The 20253-nt window shown below is 40.3% G+C and overlaps 1 protein-coding gene across 1 annotated transcript in view; it reads right to left on the reverse strand.

The window, feature by feature from the left end:
• Positions 1–12033, reverse strand: part of LOC117513525 (zinc fingers and homeoboxes protein 1-like) — a 19176-nt gene extending 7143 nt beyond the window's left edge. The window contains 3 exon segments of the mRNA XM_034173693.1: positions 6333–6841; positions 7364–7686; positions 11725–12033. Of these exon segments, the coding sequence (XP_034029584.1) occupies positions 6333–6841; positions 7364–7568 (714 nt within the window). The 5' untranslated portion in view covers positions 7569–7686; positions 11725–12033.
• Between the last annotated feature and the right edge of the window lie 8220 nt (positions 12034–20253).

The raw sequence follows: 20253 nt of genomic DNA on the forward strand, positions 1-20253 counted from the left end.
CATTTCTTCTCTCTGGCTAATATTTTAACTTCCTTGTGCTCAAACGTGTGGTTAGTGTCTTTAAGGTGGAGATAAACTGCAGACTGAGGTCCACTGGCACCCTCTCTGCGGTGCTGGTATAGCCTTTTTTGTAAAGGTTGCTTAGTCTCACCTATGTAGTATTCGTTACAGTTTTCCTGACATCTGATAGAATACACTACATTGCTCTGTTTGTAAGTAGGGATCCTGTCCTTAGGGTGAACTAATTTCTGTCTTAAGGTGCTAACCGGTTTAAAGTAAACTGGGATTTTGTGCTGTCTGAAGATCCTCTGTAGTTTTTCCCCTACTCCTGCTAAATACGGGAGAGACACTCTTGTTCTTGTCTCTGTCTCCTGTCTATCTGGTCTCTTTGTTTTCTGGGACTTCTGCACTTTGTCCAGGGACCATCGTGGGTACCCACATACTGTGAGGGCTTTCCAGACAAGTTGTTGTTCTTTAGCCCTTCCCTCTGCAGTTGTGGGCACCTGTAGGGCTCTGTGTTGAAGCATCCTGATCACCCAGAGCTTGTGTTCAAAGGGGTGGTTTGAACCAAAGAGCAGATATTGGTCAGTGTGAGTGGGTTTTCTGTAAACCCCTGTCTGGAGCTGCCTGTTCTCTCCAATCGTAACATCACAGTCCAAGAAGGCTAAATGGTTGTTTCTGGCATCCTCACGTGTGAACTTGATATTGGAATCCACCGAGTTGATGTGTTCTGTAAAGTCCTCGACCTCCTGTTGCTTGATTTTAACCCATGTGTCATCGACATATCTGAACCAGTGACTGGGAGAGATGCCCGTGAAAGACATCAAGGCTGTCTTCTCCACTCGCTCCATGTACAGATTGGCCACAATGGGGGATACCAGAGACCCCATCGCACAACCATGGATCTGTCTGTAGTAATTCCCCCTAAACAGGAAATACGTGGTGTTAAGACAGATTTCCAAGAGTTGGCAGATGTGGTCTAGTGTGAGTTTGGTCCTTTCAAGTAGAGACACATCCTCCAGCAGTCTCTGCCTCACAGCTGAGACGACCTCCGCGGTGGGGATGCAGGTGAACAACGAAGTCACATCAAATGACACCATAGTTTCATCTGCCTCCAGCTGCAGGTCCTTGATCTTGTTCACAAAATCTTGTATGTTCTCCACATGGTGTTCTGAGTTACCCACTAGAGGAGCCAAAATCCACTTGAGGTGCTTGGCCAAATTGTATGTGATGGAATCTGTGTTACATACAATAGGCCTGAGTGGCACGTCCTGTTTGTGGATTTTGGGCAGTCCATAGATGCACGGAGTGGCGTCCCCCGGGTACAGTCTGTAGTATGTCTACCTGTCGATGAGTCCCTCTTTCTCCAGGTTTTGGAGGTAGCTAATGATTTTCTTCTTACAGCCGCTAGTGGGGTCTCTCTTCAGATGTTCGTATGTACTGGAGTCAGTGAGCAAGTTGTTGATCTTGGCCTCGTAGTCCGATGTGTTCAGGACCACCGTGCATCTGCCTTTATCTGCTGGCAGGATAAGGATGCTTTGGTCGTTCTGCAGTGCTGACAAAGCTTTCTGTTCTTCTCCTGTGATGTTGGACGGAGGAGGCTTAGCACTGTTAAGCACTGCTGTGACCCTTAGTCGGAGGTCCCCAGCTTCTGACTCTGACAAACTGTTATGTTTTACTGTTATATCAGACTACCAGAGCAAGAATTTTAGCTGAGGAAGCTTCTGAGATTTGAAGCGAAACGTCCTCACGTCAAGCAACCCAGTCCAGTCGAAGATTCAAGCTTCTTTACTATCGACTCCAATGTTTTTTTTAAAATAAGAATAAAAGAGGTAACTCACTTTGAAATAAATAAAACATATAGCTGCAGCCTAATAACTCTGAAAGATAACATAAATTAGAAGCTTGTATTTTTATTCTGATTGGAATTCATCCTGGGGGTTTTTTTCTCCTCCTCTCTCACGTTTTGTGCCTGAACATAAAACAACTACATTAAGACTCAAAATAAAGATCCAAAATAAATACCTTTGGAAAATAACAGCCTATAAAGTTCAGAGTTTTCACCTGCTGAATGTGATTTCTTCTTCTAAACATCACTGCAGAGTTTCTCCACATCAGGTAAATACACAAATGCATGATTTTTATTTTGTGCATTCATATACTCGTATTCTCATCTTTTAAGGAATTCTGACCATTTATTTAATCTCATCATCTCATAAATTCAGTATAATTGTCGCTGACACGCGCACATTGTGTGAACAGGACGTAGCGTCAGAACCACACCGGCAGTGAAAGCGGAGCGAGAAATAAGATGGTTCACATGTTAACATGTTGCTTCACACTCAGGTTAAAATTCTCCCTCTCTGCTCCACGCTTGCTGGCTCACTGCACTGATGTTCTCACCCTCACGCAGAACGTAGCATCTTAGTCCAAAAACAAAGTTCTCGCCTTCGTCAAGATACTCCATATGATTGGTTGCTTGCAGAGGTGCTACAGTTACATCACAGCATCACTCAGTCTGAAATCCTCTGAGATTTTCAAATTAAAAGACACTGCTGCACAGGATGGAAAAAAAAAAAATCATGGACACGGAACCTTTAAGGTACAGGGAGCTGCTGTGGAGGATTTAAAAGAGCTACATGCGGCTCTGGAGGCGTGGGTTGCCGACCCCTGTCCTATTCAAACAAAATGTCCACAAAAGACATTGAGTATTATCAGCAGGACTGCTGTTCTATGGATAACAGCAGTCCTGCTGAGAATATTGCTGTCCTGCTGTTCTATGGGTAAAGATGATCTCTAACCTGCCAGGTCAGGTAAGGTCTCGAAGCATGTTGTAGTGGCACACCAACCAATGAAACAGCCCTAAGTCAAAACTGGCAACCACTGAGACAGAACACCATGTAATCGCCACCTTCCCAAAATAGTCATCTTTCTGCTGCAGCCAGGCGGTAGATGGAGGTCTACTTCCTGGCTGCAGAGGTCTACTTCAAGAGGTCTACTTTGGCCTTTTCCAGTCAGTGGTGCTCAGCAAAAAGGAGCATGCATACTGGATCACACTCAAGACAATGCCAAAACCACCGTAATATAACTGATGTTCTTTCACAATTAAAGTAGTAAACCTTATCTAGGTTGCCCCAAGTAACCAATCATTTGACAGAAGGTCATCACAACGGAACACGAGTATCAAAGGATTCAACCCAGATCACTGCTTAAAGTCCAGGTGTCGCAGCCATAGAGGAAGACAGTCCTAAACCAGTAAGACTTCACTCTCCTGCAGTGGTAGTAACATCACCATACACCTCCAGCAACCTCATGAATCCATAAGCTCTTCCCAAACATCTCAACCTTACAGGTCAACTTTCTAGAGACACAAATGTCACTGTCAAAATACGGGACTCTTTCACAGAGGTTGAAACCTTCGCCACATCCAGGCCAAGTCACGGAAGTTACTGAGAGCCCGGATCTTCTTCAGAATATGAAACAATGCTAATCTCCTGAATGGTCTGCTGTCAGTACAGCATTCAGAGTACCTGTGTATATGTCTGTGTATTTTTTTAGTGGATTTAATTCAATTACAGTTAGTGCACTTGGTTTCAGTGCAGAAGGTTCCCAGTTCAAACCCCACCCCTGTCACATTTCTCCATGTAATATGGAGTTGCATCAGGAAGGACATCCGGTGTAAACCCTGGGCCAAACCAACATGAATCCCCCTTGGATTTACTGTGGCGACCCCAAGTGCAAACAAGGGAGCAGCTGAAGGGACTTACTATGAGACTGGGAAAACTTCCAATGAAGTCCTGAAGCATACCAGAGGTTGTTAAAAAGACATCTTAGCTTCACGAAGTAAATCCTATATTCGCCCTGAGGCCTGTTGATGCTGGAGCTCATCTGCGGATGAGAGTCTACAGCTCCCCCTGGGGGGGACACCAGTTCAACACAGGTTACACCCCAGTCAAGAAGACCAGTACCCATTTTCATCTGGTTGGATTGAGACCAAGCAGACTGTGTTTAAGGATGCTGTTAAATCTACAAGCAACTGTAACCTCAGTGGCCACCAGAACCCTGCAATTACCAACAAGAGCAATCTGAGATTTCTGACATCCACCAAGGGTTGATGAGGACTCAAAATAACAGATATGTGATTCACATCGTGACCCAGACTTTACCTGGATCTGGATTCCACAACACAATGCAATAATTGCATATTGATCCAGAATGGTCTGACTGATCAAGATGTTGCAATCTCATATGTAATTCATAATCTGAAACAAAACAGTGTCTTCCTGATCTTGGTTTTACACTGTGATGTTGTATCCGTGAAGTAAGTTTTGATGTAATCCTTAAAAGTCTACAAAGTGAAATCCTGACCCAGATGACCTCCAAAATTCAATGGAGTCTTCCAAGGCCTAACAGCAATGTGTGGTGAAAATCTGTCAATCCTTGTCCTCCTAACATTCCTACCTGGCAGTAAGACTGTATCATTCCTCCCTGCTCTGCAGGATGAATTCATAATGAACACAGTTATTCAGAGTTATTAAGTTATTCAGACTTTTGCATAAATTTGTTGTACTTATTGTAAAAAAAAAAAAAGCAAAACAAAAAACATTGTTTTCTGTTTACTGTTTCTGTACTCTGGCAAAATAATTTCCTTTGGGATAAATAAAGCTGATCTTTATCTTTATTTGTATTATATAAGTATAGGATTAGGGGCATAGCACACCAGCAGCTTCAAAGTTATATTACAAATTGTCAGCGATATGTACATGTAAACGGGCTCAATTCTGATTGTAGATAGATTAAATGTGAAGTTCTGCAAGGCCTTTGCTTTTTCTTTTATTTATTAATGACATATGTCAATCTTCTAAAATGCTAAATTTTTGTTGTTTGCTGATGATACCAGCATATATTATTTAGGAAATAATCTGCTGGAAATAATAGAAATAATAGGAGAAGAAACTATAAAAGTGAGAAATTGGTCTAATGAAAATAAGTTGACTTTAAACTGGGACAAAATAAACTATATGATTTTTGGTAATCTGAGAAAGAATGATGATGTGAAAATGACCACTGATGAAGTTATTACTGAAAACCCACCAGAGGATCTCAGTGTTGAGCAGCTGACCCAGGAGTTATTATAGAAAGAGTTAATGAAGTTAAGTTTCTTGGTGTTGTGTTGGATGAGAAATTAAACTGGAAAGCCCACACAGATTACATAAAAAAGAAAGTTAGTTAAAAGCATAGGTATTTTATTTAAAGTAAAAAATTTGTTTGAATGTAACTCGTTCTGTATGCTGTATTGCTCAATGATTCTTCCATTCTTGTTGTGCTGAAGTCTGGGGTAATACATAACAGTACTACTAAGTCCTTGTATTTGCTACAAAACAGAGCCATTACAATAGTCAACAAGAAAGGTTACAGAGAGCATACTAATAATTTGTTTATTGCAACCAATCAATTAAAATGTAAAGATTTTCTTGACTCAAAAATTTCTCTTATGTGGAAAGCTAAGCGTGGTATTTTACCAGATGATGTCCAAAATCTATTCAGTCTTGTTACACAGACCGCCTGCCACAGAAGAAAATATAATTTTCAGACCAAATTCGCACGGACAACTATGATTGTGTCTGTTTATGGAGTCAAGCTTTGGAATGCACTAACTGAAGAAATTAAACATTGTACAAATATTTTCTAAGTTCAAAAAAATGTATAAGGATAAACTTATGAGAGAATACGTAAATTAGAAGAAAAGTGAATGCAACTGCTGAAATGTAAAACAGTTATGTCACTGTTAATGATGTTTATCTGATGTTTGGTGACTGACGAGGAGACTGTGTTGGGGATGGAATTGTGAAAGCTTATGGATTTTGTATGAATTTATGTTATAAATAACTGTTTAAAAGATTTATCTTCCTTTTGTTCCTTGTTCATAGAAATTTTGTTAATGAATGAAGATAGATTGATTGATTTATGGGATGATCGGGATGATCATGCATTTTTCAGAGGAGGACTTTGCTCCATCCAGAGATGGGTGTGGTATTTGTGCTGGTGTGGTATTTGTCCTGTCCTGTGCATCAACAGCATTTCCTGTATATTTGTTTTGTGAACTGTTCTGTAATTTGTGTCTGTATCATGGCCCAAGCAGAGGGTCACACCTTTGAGTCTGGTCTGCTTGAGATTTCTTCCTCAGAGTTTTTCCTTACCACTGTTGCTCTGGGGGTTAGTAAGGTTAGACCTTACTTGTGTGAAGCATCTTGAGGCAAAGCTGTTGTGATTTGGCGCTATATAAGTTAAAATAAATTGAAATTGAAATAGGAGTAACTGATTTCCTACACCATGCTCCTAAAAAGGACTTTGCTAAAGCGCTGTGATGTCCCTACCTGTGCCAGGCCGGCGGGCAGGACTGTGGGGTTTAATATGGATGTTTTCCTCTGCTGCTCCGACGGCGGCTGGCTGAGCAGCAAACCGCCGCCTCCAAGCTTCAAGGAATCATGCAGCAGCATCTCCACGGGGGTCAGAGGACCCAAAGGAGCCTCGATAGGTTGCTGCTCTCCCACTTCTCCCTCACCACCTCCTCCAAAAGCATTAACTCCCTCGTCTGCTGATTTCAGGGACACAGCTATTCTCTTTGGTTCAGATTTGTTCTTCATCCTCATGATTGGGGTCTTGCTGAGAGAAATGGCGGCAGCCAATGCGGCGTCTGCTCCTCCCTCCTCCGGCATGTCGGACTGCAGCTCCTGGGTTAGCTGCTCGAAGCAGAGATCTTCTGGTGGGTTTGTTGCACTGCGTTTCAATGATGGACAGAGAACTTCGCTGTCTTCCACAGTGGCGATGATTGGCTCATCTACAATGAAAATATAGAGTTTAATTGGGAGATATTTTATGTATCCAAACCAGGATAAAAAATAGCTAAAAGCAGCTGATAGACCTTTCTTCTACAGATTCTGTGAACTCAAAGACGATAAACAGGATCGTCATCAGGAGTTCATGTGGGCTGGATTATTATTTACCTGAATTTAAAAAAGATGAAACAGACCGTGTACTGGCAGAGATCATGATTACATTCAGTATGATCTTTGCCCCAAAGGACTACATGGTGGTCATTAATATAAGACCACCATCCATATGACATTGAATATGTTTGAGGTCACTCAAGGTCAAATTAGAAGTTGCATAACATAAGCCCACATATGACTCCCTACCCATATCTTATAATAGCCATAATAGCCATGGCACCGTTTAGCCACTAGAAAGCACATACATGACTTCTTATTCATATCTAAGAGTAAGTAGGGGCGTATCTTGCACTGTTTAGCCACCATAAGTGATCAAAGCTTGCGTGATCTTGAATGTTCTGACACAGTACCTGTATCTGGTGGGGCGGGAACAACAACGACTGACTGGCCGAGCTCCTCTGTAATCGGGCTCTCGTCCACTCCTTTGTTCATCTTCGCCTCCTCCTCAGCCTCTTCCTCGGGTGCCCTTTCCGTTTTGTCCTCCACCTCCTCCTGCTCCACCACATCAGAGGGCAGCACCATGCAAGGCGTGGTCGATTTCCGGCGGCTAGACATTGTCAAACTGGGTCTTGTTGACTTCTACTCTGGGTAAAGCAGATCTGTGATAAAAGAGTCACAGCTCACATGCCTCATGTGGGTTTGCTTGCAGGCTGCAGCGGTTTGTATATTTGTGCTGGAAGAAACAACACCATGAATAGTATCAGATCTGATGTTTTCTTTGTCAGATAATACATAAAAAGAGTGATCAATTAAAACTATTTTACTCAAAAGTCTATTACAGTCTTTCACTTTTCTAAACAATGCCTTTCTGTGCCATTCCACCATAAAACTGAGACTGGTGAAGCAACAAGAAGTTTTTATAGAAATACTTGTAACTTCTTCAGGTGTCACAACTTGTAACTTCTTCAGGTGTCACAGGTCTCCGTTGAGCATGATTGGATTATGAGGTCAGTCTGCTCTAGGCAAATTTAGCGCACAGCGTCATTCATACAAATTTCTTAATGAGCAACTCAAATGAACTCCAAAAGCAAGTCCAACAATTGAAATCAACTCTAAACTTTTTATTTGCTCTAGACTGCCACAGCAGATCCGGTGTGGATTTGCATGTTGATTTACACCAGATGCCCTGACTGATGCAACTCCAGATGTACAATGAAACTGCTAGATTCTGTCATTTAAGTTTGGAAAATAAAAAATTAACAAACCAAGTTTTACAGTCATAGCATAGCTCAAGGTTCAGTCATTATTCAACATATGTGTAAAGTCGATCTTTTGGAAGTGCAGTATGACTGGCCTGAAACTATCAAACTTGTGCCATTTCCTAACAATGTTGAGACATCTGTTGTAAGTTTACACATTTTATATATATATATATATATATATATATATATATATATATATATATATATATATATATATATATATATATATATATATATACACACACACACACACACACAAAACATTCCTAAAAAGATGCCCTTTAAACCCACAGTAAAAACTAACGTACCACATGACAGCAATTAAGTCCCTTCGGCTGCTCCCTTGTTTGCACTCGGGGTCGCCACAGCAAATCCAAGGTGGATCTGCATGTTGATTTGGCACAGGTTTTACGCCGGATGCCCTTCCTGACGCAACTCCACATTACATGGAGAAATGTGGCAGGGGTGGGATTTGAAGCCAGAACCTTCCGAACTGACAGCAATTAAGTAAAAACATAAAATCCATAACTATGAGTTGCTTAAATAACTGCACCCTTCAATGTAACACAAGTAAACCATCACTTCTACAGCTAGTTTTCTTTTTTTTTTTACTTTTGCAAATTAATTAAAGACAAACAAACAAACTAAGAAATCACGTGTACATAAGTATTCACACCCTTTGCCATAAAGCTCAAAATTGAGCTGAGGTGTCTCCTGTTTCCAGTGATCATCCTTGAGATGTTTCTACAGCTTAACTGGAGTCCACCTGGGGTAAAGTCAGTTGATTGGACATGATTTGGAAAGACACACACCTGTCTACATATAAGGTGTCACAGTTGACACAAACCAAGCATGAAGTCAAAGGAATTGTCTGTAGACCTCTGAGTCAGGATTGTCTGGAGGCACAAATCTGGAGAAGGGTACAGAAACATTTCTGCTGCTTTGAAGGTCCCAATGAGCACAGTGGCCTCCATCATCTATAAATGGAAAAGTTCAGATCCACTAGGACTCTTCCTAGAGCTGGACACCCGTCTAAACTGAGCTATCAAGGAAGAAGGACCTTAGTCAGGGAGGTGACCAAGAACCCGATGGTCACTCTGTCAGAGCTCCAGCATTCCTCTGTGGAGAGAGGAGAAAATTCTAGAAGGACAACCGTCTCTGCAACAATCCACCAATCAGGCCTGTATGGTAGAGTGACCAGATGGAAGACACTCCTTAGTAAAAGGCAGATGGCAGCCCACCTGGAGTTTGGCAAAAGGCACCTGAAGGACTCTCAGACCAGGAGAAACAAAATTCTCTGGTCTGATGAGACAAAGATTGAACTCTTTGGTGTCATGTTTGGAAGAAACCAGGCACCATCCCCACAGTGAAGCATGGTGGTGGCAGCATCATGCTGTGGGGATGTTTTTCAGCAGCAGGAACTGGGAGACTAGTCAGGATTGAGGGAAAGATGAATGCAGCAATGTACAGAGACATCCTGGATGAAAACCTGCTCCAGAGCGCTCTGGACCTCAGACCGGGGCGACGGTTCATCTTTCAGTGGGACAATGACCCTAAGCACACAGCCAAGATATCAAAGGAGTGGCTTCAGGAAAACTCTGTGAATGTCCTTGAGTGGTCCAGCCAGAGCCCAGACCTGAATATGACTGAACATCTCTGGAGAGATCTGAAAATGTCTGTGCACCGACGCTCCCCATCCAACCTGAGGGAGCTTGAGAGGTGCTGCAAAGAGCAATGAACCAAACTGTCCGAAGATAAGTGCACCAAGCTTGTGGCATCATATTCAAGAAGACTTGAGGCTGTAATTGCTGCCAAAGGTGCATCAACAAAGTATTGAGCAAAGGCTGTGAATACTTATGCACATGTGATTTCTTTTTTTTTTTTTTATTCATAATAAATTTGCAACACAACAAAAAACAAAAAAAACCAACAAAAAAACTTTTTTCATGTTGTCATTATAGGGTGTTGTGAATAGAATTTTGAGGGAAAAAGAATTTTACTCCATTTGCTCCATTTTGGAATAAGGCTGTAACATAAAATGTGGAAAAGTGCTGTGAACACTTTGGTTGCACCGCAAATCTGTCTGGATAAGGAAACAGTCCTGCAGAAATTTTGTGCATGTTTTGCTTCATGATGAAGCGGTACAGAAGAGGATTTTCTTCAAAGGAAGACTTGAAAGTTCAGCTGCAGTTTACCAGAAGGCAGATGAAAGCCTTGATTTAACCTGTTTTGTGGTATGAAAATCCTTCGCTTCTGAAGCTGAGTGGTGACACAAAATACAAAATTTGCACCCTGCACATTTTCTCTAATCACAACAACAGAAGCCAATTAACTTCTTTTGGGTTATCTGGGTGACTCTCCTTACCATTGTCCCTCTTACTCTTAGTCAGTTTTTGAGAAGGGCCTCCGATGGACAGTTTTACCGAAATGTTTGCATTTGTTATTAATGACTGATGTAGATAAAGTACAAGACACTTTTAGCAACTTAGAAATGTTCATGTTTCCATCCCCCACTTGTCTGAAGAAAACTGGCTGCAAAAAGTGATCATTTATGTGTTATACTAAAGAGTGCAATTACTTACAGGAAGTGGCTATTTGCACGTAGCCACATTAATCATCCCAAATTCTATTTGTATGTAGTGCAGCCTTGTTATGGTTAGGATTACTGGTTAACGTAGTTTTGGGATCTATGTATCAACAGCAAATACATGTACAAGTATGTAGCCTCAAGATCACGTTACCTATACTGACCAAAGAGAGAGATGCTACGTACCAACAGAAGTTCACTATATACAAACACGGCTATGTATGAACTGCCACTGCCTGAGAGAAACACAAAATCAGGGGCTGCAGAAGGCAGCGGCCACCTGTACGTAGCCGTAGTAATAACATTTGTACGTAGTCGTATTAATAACAATTGTGCGTAACCTTGTGTGGTTTGGGATTACTGTTATGGGTTAAGACTAGTTGTTGTGGTTAAGATAGATTTGGAATCCACATATCAATAGCAAATACATGTACAAGTACGTAGCCTCATGAGCACATGACCTACATTCACCAATGAGAGAGATCCTACGTACCATTGCCACTATCTTACTTCCAAAAAACCTAATTTTGGATGTTCTGTTTTTATTTCATGTCTTATCTTTTGGTAGCAGCCTAGAAATGGAAAATAGTGGACAAGCACGTGTGCAGCATGCCAGTTCCCCATAACTCTAAAGGTCGCTTTTGACAGTGAAAGATTAAAATGTTTTGGTTAATGACATTTTATAGATTTACAGTAAATTAAACGTACTTTATTTTTTGCTCCATCTGTTCTCACTCATGTCTTCCTTCACCATTAAACCTTTCATTCCTGCTGTTATCGAACATAACACTGACTAACTGGTGTATTGATTGATTGGAGCCCCTCGCGGTGTCGAACCGAGCGGCCTATAGCCGAACACCGGATGTAGCCGGTGCTAACGGAGCCGGTCATTCTGATCGATCCTGCCGGGCTGTAGACTTACTGGAAGAATTTCAGGGGTCCACAGACGGAGAAAAATTCCGGCTCCCGCTTCAGCCCGTCCTGTCCCCGTTCCTCCGTTCGGCTGCAGCCGGTCGGGTCGCCCACACAGTGTCGGTTCGTCGGTTTTCGGGTCTCCCGAACCCAGCAGGGGGATACTCGGTTCCACGGCTCAGCCAAACATTTCCTCTCCTCTTCTTTAAACCCCCGTTATAAAGTTAAACCCGCAAAAGCAGCTTCGTTACATCCAGAACACGTCCAACACCGAGACAGCTGCTGACCCATTTCTCCGATATTCGTTAACGGCTATTTTTTTTTTTTTTTTTTAATTCAGCGTCATCATTCGACGTGCTGACGTCATTATCCAGCGACACGGGCCGCTCCGAAAATGTTGGAATATTCCCCCCCAAAAACCCGCATTTCTTTCGTACTTTTTCCTCGTGCTGCTAATGCTACTTAACGTTTCGGCTGATTTATGGTTAAAAGTTGGTGTCGACTTAAGTTGTAAAGGTCTAAAAGTTACTAAAGTGGCTCGCTGCCAAGTGTCCTTACGTGACCCGCGAGGAGCTACTTAAGGACACGAAACTCAACGAGAAACCACGAGAATTAAACAAACAAAAAATCTTAACACCAATCCAAGCCACCTTTATTTGTATAGCACATTTTAAAAACAAGGTTACCAAAGTGCTGCACAACAGATAAAATATAAAATAAAATGTAAATGCAATAGATTAAAAACAAAAAGATATCAGATAAAACAGTAAGAGATAAATGCACAAAAACACACAGAAGACCACACAACTCTCACACAGTATTAAAAGCCATGGAATAAAACTAAGTTTTTAAAAGTATCCAGGGTGGTGGTGATTTTGATGAGTGGGCAGCTCATGAAAAAGCACAGTGTCCCCCGGCTCGTCTGTCTGCTTTTAGGCACAAGGAGGAGCTGATCAACGGCTCTGAATGCTCTCGTGGGGGTGTAGATATGTATAAGATCAGCAATATGATTAATAATATAGTATTAACAGATTAGTAATAAACCAACAGTCAACTGAAAAACAACAGATAAAAACTTTTACTGGAGTTCAGACTGACCTCCCTTAATGCACTGTCACAGCAACCAGCGTGAAGGGCAAAACAAAGCGTCCAGTCAGGTTTCTGCAGTTTAATAACCAAAACTATCGTCACTGTTGAAAAACAAAAAAGTCGCATTTTACTTGATCCAAAGTGAAGCATCAGTCGTAAATAAAACGCTGCACTGGAAAACACATTACTACAGCTCGCACTTAGCATCCCAAGTACATCATGACCATGTTTATTCACCTTTGCTGATTCACATTCTACTCCTTAGGGTCGTACTCGTGATCACTTTAACTATTTTAATTGAATTAAAGATATTTAAATATCAGCAACAATCACAACTTGTATATTACTGAAGTGGATCCCAAAGTCTGTTCTGTTAGAGACCAATCAGCTGTGGCGTTTTATTACCCGAGGCCATCAAAACATGGTCATTGGGTATTGTGAAGGCCTTGCATCTGCTTGTCTGTTTGTGTTCAGCATAAATCCTGTTACTGCCAGGATCTTCAAATTCAGAGAACATTCTTGGGACACAGACCTTGGACAAATTCATGATGGCGAACCTGGACCTATTTTAACAGGTCAAAATGTCACTTTCCTATTTTTCATGCTCATGCGGTTAAGGGTATTTTAGCATTGCATTATATTTTTTATGTGCAAAGTATCAGCCAAAGCAGGAGCTAGAAATATTTGCTGCCATACTGTAAGTCTGTCTGTTGTAACGATCATGTCACACACCCCATTTGATCAGTTTGTGTTAAAAGGTCAATTCACATGTAAGAAGGTGAAGTCCACATTGAAGAGGTGTTCCTACTGTCCAGGGCTTTTTTTAACGTGCACTAGACCCCCTGAACATGCAGTTTAAAAGAAAAGTGTGCAGTTGTAAAAAGGATTTTGTGCAGTATTGAATTTATGCTTTTTTGCAGTAAAATGTATAGCTCTCTGACAAACTTGAAAATCAGGGCTGCAAAATTGATCTTTATTCCAGGAAAGAAAACTATTACAATCAATGTAGTGCATACAGTAGGCCTACAAAATCAGAACGTACTCTAAAACCCATTGCACATGATGGTTTCCTTGCGCACCAGTAGCATGCTCACCATGTATGCAACCCCTTTCTGCTACCCAGTAGTAAGTCGCTACACACAGAACATTTTCCTGCTACTTGTCAACCCCATGGCCCCATTAGGCCCTGACACTGATACTAAACCAGGCCACATGGCTGGAATGTAGGACAGGTCAAATTCCCTATATCCTGTTGGTCATAAGTAAGTCAGGTCCCTACGATTCGTTAGTCACTACACACGGACTGTGAGTATGGTCACCGTGCATGGAAAATCTAGCACTGCTAGATATCCTGCGCATGGTGAGCAAGTCTTACAATCCTGTCCTTAACCACTACACATGAAGAGAACGAGTAGCTGAAAGGGGTTACTCACGGTGAGTACCCACCCGGAAGGGAACATTTGCAAACATCAAACAAATGTTCATAGAATGTTTGTTTACTGTTCAGCAAGTTTGTGAACGTTCATGTAATGTTTGTGATGTTTGTCTAATGTTTGCATGGAGGCGAAAATTTGCAAACATCAACTGAACATTCATAGAATGTTCATTTACTGTTCAGCAAGTTTGCAAATGTTCATATAATGTTTGTTATGTTTGTCTAATGTTTGCATGGACGCAAACATTAGACAAACATGTAAGGAAACATTTGCAAAAATCAATCAAATGTTCATAGAATGTATGCTTAATGTTCAACATTCACATAATGTTCATGTTGTATGTGTAAAGCTTGCCTCTAAATAAAAGTGTGTATGTCTGTGTGTGTGTGTGTATATATATATATATATATATATATATATATATATATATATATATATATATATATATATATGTGTGTGTAAAATTTCACATTATAGGAAAACATTAAATATTATTTACGGCATACAGAAAGTTAATGTTGGACTCCATTTAAATTATGTGTGCGAACATAGGTAGAATGAACAATAGGAAATAATTTAAGCACTCTACCATGGTAACCAAGAATTTGTCGATTTATGATTTATTCAGGCCTAATGAATATACTGTATAATTTCAAGATTACTGTAATAAACTGACAGAGCTAACTCCGAAACATGTCTTGGTGCAACTTGCATAAACATGCACTCTGTTAATTGGAATATTAATTTTTGCAAAATAATTTACATCACTACAGACTGTGATTGTCAGCTACCAAAAATATGTTTTTTATGGAAACAGATTGCAATAGCAGCTTATTATCCAGACGTCCCACAGACCTGAGTTACATACATTTTGCCAAATAAAAAAAACAAAAAAAAAACCCCCTATCTTTAGCATTTTTGAAAATAAGGAAAAAAAAAACATTAAAGTTAAAAAAAATTGATTTACAAAATAATGTTTTCAACATGCATGAGCAGGAAGCATTGACATTTAAATAAAACGGCTCACAGACAAATAATATTTTTTACTGGTCACTTCACAACTTGCAATATAACAGTCACACATGTTACAGTGGCAGAAATCAACTCGATTTCACATTTCCAGAATGAACATTTGTCCACGATTTACTGTTTCACTCAGGCCTCATTTGAGGATGACTTCATGTCACAGTTGAACAGTGTTTGGTTTAAACTGTTACCACATAATTGTTACAACATATTTCTTGCTTTCTGATTCCTTTAATATCAGCTGCTTAATTCATGTTTGCAGTGAGGCTTGATATTATAATTATCCACGGTAAAACATGTACATTGTACACAATATAACACCTGGATACAATCATTTCTGTATGTAAAATGCAACATACTCATTCTGGTAAAAATAAAAAAATAAATAAAAAAGCAACAGTGATCATTGTGTATAATTTCCTGTAATCACATTATACATTCATATATTGCCAATTAAGTTAACAAATTTCTAGCAGAAGTGTTTGGTTCCTTCGTGGTTAAAGGTAAAGCCAGAGCAGGTTTATCAGCTCAGACAAATGCTGTCTCACAAAAGTACTGTAATAATTGGGTCAGAACGTCTGAAACACTATAGTGCTTTATTTTAAAACATGTTTGACCAACATTATCAGAGGATACAATTCAAATGAATTCATTTGATTTCAAGTAGTTTTTGTACATAGATCTATTTACTATTAAATTATTTTGTTAACAATATGCTTGCTGCTTCACAGTTGCTTGCAGTGCTGCTCACGAACCAGTTGGTGGCAGTAGTGCACCGAGTTGGGTTAAAACCCGCTGTTTAACAGAGCAGAAGAAGAAGACTTAGCTGCGTTATAGCACTCAACTCCGTTCTGTTTTAGCAAATAGAAGTTTGTGTTCCACAAGTTAATTCGCCTGTTCAGTCTCTATACTGTGATTAAGAGACCACTGAGAGCAGAAGAGGAGACTAACGTTGGACGCTTGTTGACTGGGATTCCTCACAAAGAAGCACCACATAGCTACCCAAGAGTTAGCAGCTAGCTTCAAATGGCGCGGCCTTTGTTCCGTGATATCGACGCTGTGACTATCAAAAGAAGGTAACGGAATCTGATGTGAGCACAAATTGGTTTTAGCCAGAAATAACAAAACTTCCTTGAAGCTTGATTATGCCAGCCATAGATTAATAGGAACCAAACCAACACATTTTTGACTAGCATGGAGCTAACGTTAGCCACAGAGAGGCACAGGCCTAATTAATATTTTGACTAAAACATGACTAAAATATATACTCTCTTTTATTAGGTGTTGACGCATTTGAAGTTTAAGTCATGTCAGTGCCCAGAAAGAGACTTTATGAAGATAAGCTTGTGATAATATTTTTGGATGCTTGTTTTCCCCCTAACAGCAACCACGCCGGCTGCCATAAGAGTTGTTGAATCAGTGAATCCTCCATCTGATCAGTGGGTTGAGTGTTTGCCTGCAGTTGATTCACATCAGCCCGATTATGCAGAGGTTTGTACTATAATGGTTAAATAAGATTGTATAGTGTCTTGTGCCAGTAGATTCTAAAATTCATGTTCAGCAAGCAAAATATTCAAACATTTCTGGCAAGAAATACTTTGTTCTGTTTGGGATAGATTTTACTCTATTTTCAAATTATGTCAGTAATGAAGTTGTATATGCTAACTTTCCTTCCTTAAAGAAATAATTTACAGGCCCTGTTACTCAATAAACATTTATTTATTGCTAATATAAAGTTTCAGAATTTCTTACATAAAAAATTGTGTCCCTTGCATAATGTTTCATTTGCGTAGTGTGTGCATACTGTCTATGGTACCATACACTTGAAACATAAGGACTTCTATGCTGTACTACTGAGGTTTACCACCTTATCTGGGGTGGAAAAACTGACCTGTGCCAACAAAAAAATTAATTTTTGGAGATTCTTTTGGAATAGACCTGAGTAAGCTCACTTTCATCACTCGGTTCATTCACAGATTTGTCCGTGCTCATGATGAAAGGTCAACAGCATTGGCTTAATCATTTATGAAGCATAGGATTTAATAAAAAAAAGTGGGAACTTCTGTATTAAGGTTGTAACATGTGGATCTATATACATTTTGTGTTCCAGGAGAAGCAGAATGACATCATTCACAGTATCGAACAGCTGAATGACAAAGTTGATGCACTACATCCTTGGACCATCCCTGAAAGTGTTGGTTCCCAGACATACCAGGAGAGAGAACAATGTGGACGCTGCTGACACGATTATCCGAAGGTTGGCCAGCTAAACCAGAAGTGTAGGCTTGAACCAATTACAAGCAGTGCCTGGAAGTAATGGGGCTTCCAGTAAAGTCACTCAAAGAAGTGAGTTAATGTTTTCTGTTTGTTAGGTCCTCTTCACTTCAATAAAGTTTTGCCTTTTTTTTTTTTTACACAGTGTATTATAGACATGCTGTATTTATGGAAACTAGCAACTAAAGGGCCTTTCACATTGCATGCTTTATACACGTCAGGCAACAACTCCCAATGTGTCGTCAGTCACGTTGTGTCAATGCCTCCCTACGCCCTGACGCGACGCATGCAGCAGGGGGGCTGAGATTTTCGCTCTTTTTTTCTTTCTTTTTTTTCCCCCCAGAGGAAAGCTGAATGATCGCCATGTTGTATATGTGTCGATGAACCAAGAAAAAGCTTTACTATAGCAATTTGATTTCACAATCAAATTAATTTTGGGGTTAAACATTTGCAAGGATTTTTCTACAGAAAACTGCTCTGTATAAATGAGCAGTCCTGTGACATGTTTCTGTTTTGTAGAGATCAGTGGTTTCTGCCAGGAGTCTTCCATGTTTGGACCCAACACGTTTCTATTGGACAGTGCGAAGCTTTGTCACAGTTCAGAGCGCCAAAAGTTGGATTGGGTTGAACTTTGAATGTCATTCTGTTGACAAGGAGGAATGCGCACACTCCTGGTAGAAGCATCTGTTTAGCTCAGCTTTTGACGCGACACTTCTAACGCCTGTAAAAAGCTACGTGTTTCATTGAAAATAATGCTTTTTAGACCGATTTGTGATGCCTCTGACACTTCCAAAGCATGCGGTGTGAAAGGCCCTTTACACAAATAGCGTTGGGTACAGAGGATTAATCATTTTTGTCTGATCTGCTTTCACCTGTGTGGTATACCTCGCTGATAACTAACCTGAGAAAAATTCTGCAAGCAAATACGAGGTCTATTAGATAAGAAACTGACACTTATTTTTTTTAACTATATGGATTTGAATGACGTGCGATTACACCAGTCATGCTTGAACCCTTGTGCGCATGCGTGAGTTTTTTCACACGTGTCGGTGACGTCATTTCCCTGTGGGCAGGCCTTGAGTGAGATGTGGTTCAGCCCTCTCAGCTGAATTCCTTTGTTTCACACGCTGCTCGAGACGGCGCGCATTGCTTTATCAAAAATTTTTCTGGACCTGTGAGGAATATCCGAGTGGACACTATTCGAGAAATTTAGCTGGTTTTTGGTGAAAAGTTTAACGGCTGAGAGATTATGGGGTGTTTCTGTCGCTGTATGGACTTCCCATGGAGCGGGACATCGCGCAGCGCTTCCAGGCACCGTCGTCGGCCTCTTTCGACCTGAAAACATCCTAATTTAAGGCTTAATTCACCCAGGACGTCGTGAGAGAACAGAAGATTCAGAAGAGGCCGGCATGAGGACTTTATGCGGACATTCCACTGTTTAAGGACATTTTTTTAATGAAAGACGTGCGTGCAAATTCGCTGAGTCGTTTCCGTGAGGACTCGGCGAATCTGTGTGCGCCGCGACAGGAAAAACACCTCCGTGTTGAAAACCATTTGTAAAATTCAGGCGGCTTTTGATGGCTTTCAACAAGTGAGTAACTGAGAAATTGTTTAACAGCTTGGGCATGTTCCAACTTGCCCGTTAAGGTTTCCAACACGGAGGTGTTTTTCCTGTCGCGACCCCCCCGCGGTCGGGTCCGGCCCGACATGCGACTCTGCCCGCACGTTCTTTCATTACAAAATGTCCGTTAACAATGGAATGTCCGAATAAACTCCTCATGCCGACTTCTTCTGACACCCAGTCACAGTAGAGAGGCACCGTGACGTCTGGTCTCTCTCTGGCTGCTAATGCAACATGGCAGAATCTGCTACGAAACAGATTAATTTCCGTGTAACTCTAACATGTCTATCATATTATGTAAAGCTACTGAAAAACACTTCGAAAACGGAAAACGCTATTTTCACAACCTGATAACACAAGACATCTCGCAGACATCAGTGTGCACACATCCTGCAGTCTATGGTATGTATATATATATATATATATATATACATACACACTTTGCACTGCGATACCAATTAAGTAATTATTAAGAAGACAGTCCTCATATGGCTGAGGGTATTTTAGCATTGTGTTTATATTTCATAATATCAAAGATTATGAGCAGATTAGTAGCAGCATTTAATTTGCCTTGTACATGGAATATTTTTGATAAAATTTAATTTTACTTCCGGAGAAACTTTTTCTCTGGTGATCAAACATTAATTTAAATTAATAACTTTTTATTATTTTTGTATATTTTTTATCATGAATTTCCTCAGGAAATTTTATTGGAATGTGTTTGTGTTAAAACTGTTCAATTTTGCTTTAAAAATTGTTCAATTATATTGTATCTGACTGTACTTCTATGTGATAAAAACTTAGTGTTTTGTCATGTGAATTTCCTCAGGAAATTTGATTGTAATTTGTTTGTGTTAAGCTGTTCAGTTTCGCTCTTAAAAATGTGTGTTCAGCAAGTTGCATTGTCGTATCTGACTGTCATACTGAGTCTTCAAATCTGTGATTAAAAACTCTTAATATTTTTTCATAAGAATTTTCTCAGGGAATTTTTGTTTTAAAACTGTCCACAGTTTTGCTCTTAAATATCAAAGTATTATTAACTGTATGTAGATGTAAGCTGAATTTATTTTTGTTCCTAAAATGTGTAGTTGGT

This window comes from Thalassophryne amazonica, chromosome 7 (assembly GCF_902500255.1).
Source record: "Thalassophryne amazonica chromosome 7, fThaAma1.1, whole genome shotgun sequence".
NCBI classification, from domain to species: Eukaryota; Metazoa; Chordata; class Actinopteri; order Batrachoidiformes; family Batrachoididae; genus Thalassophryne; species Thalassophryne amazonica.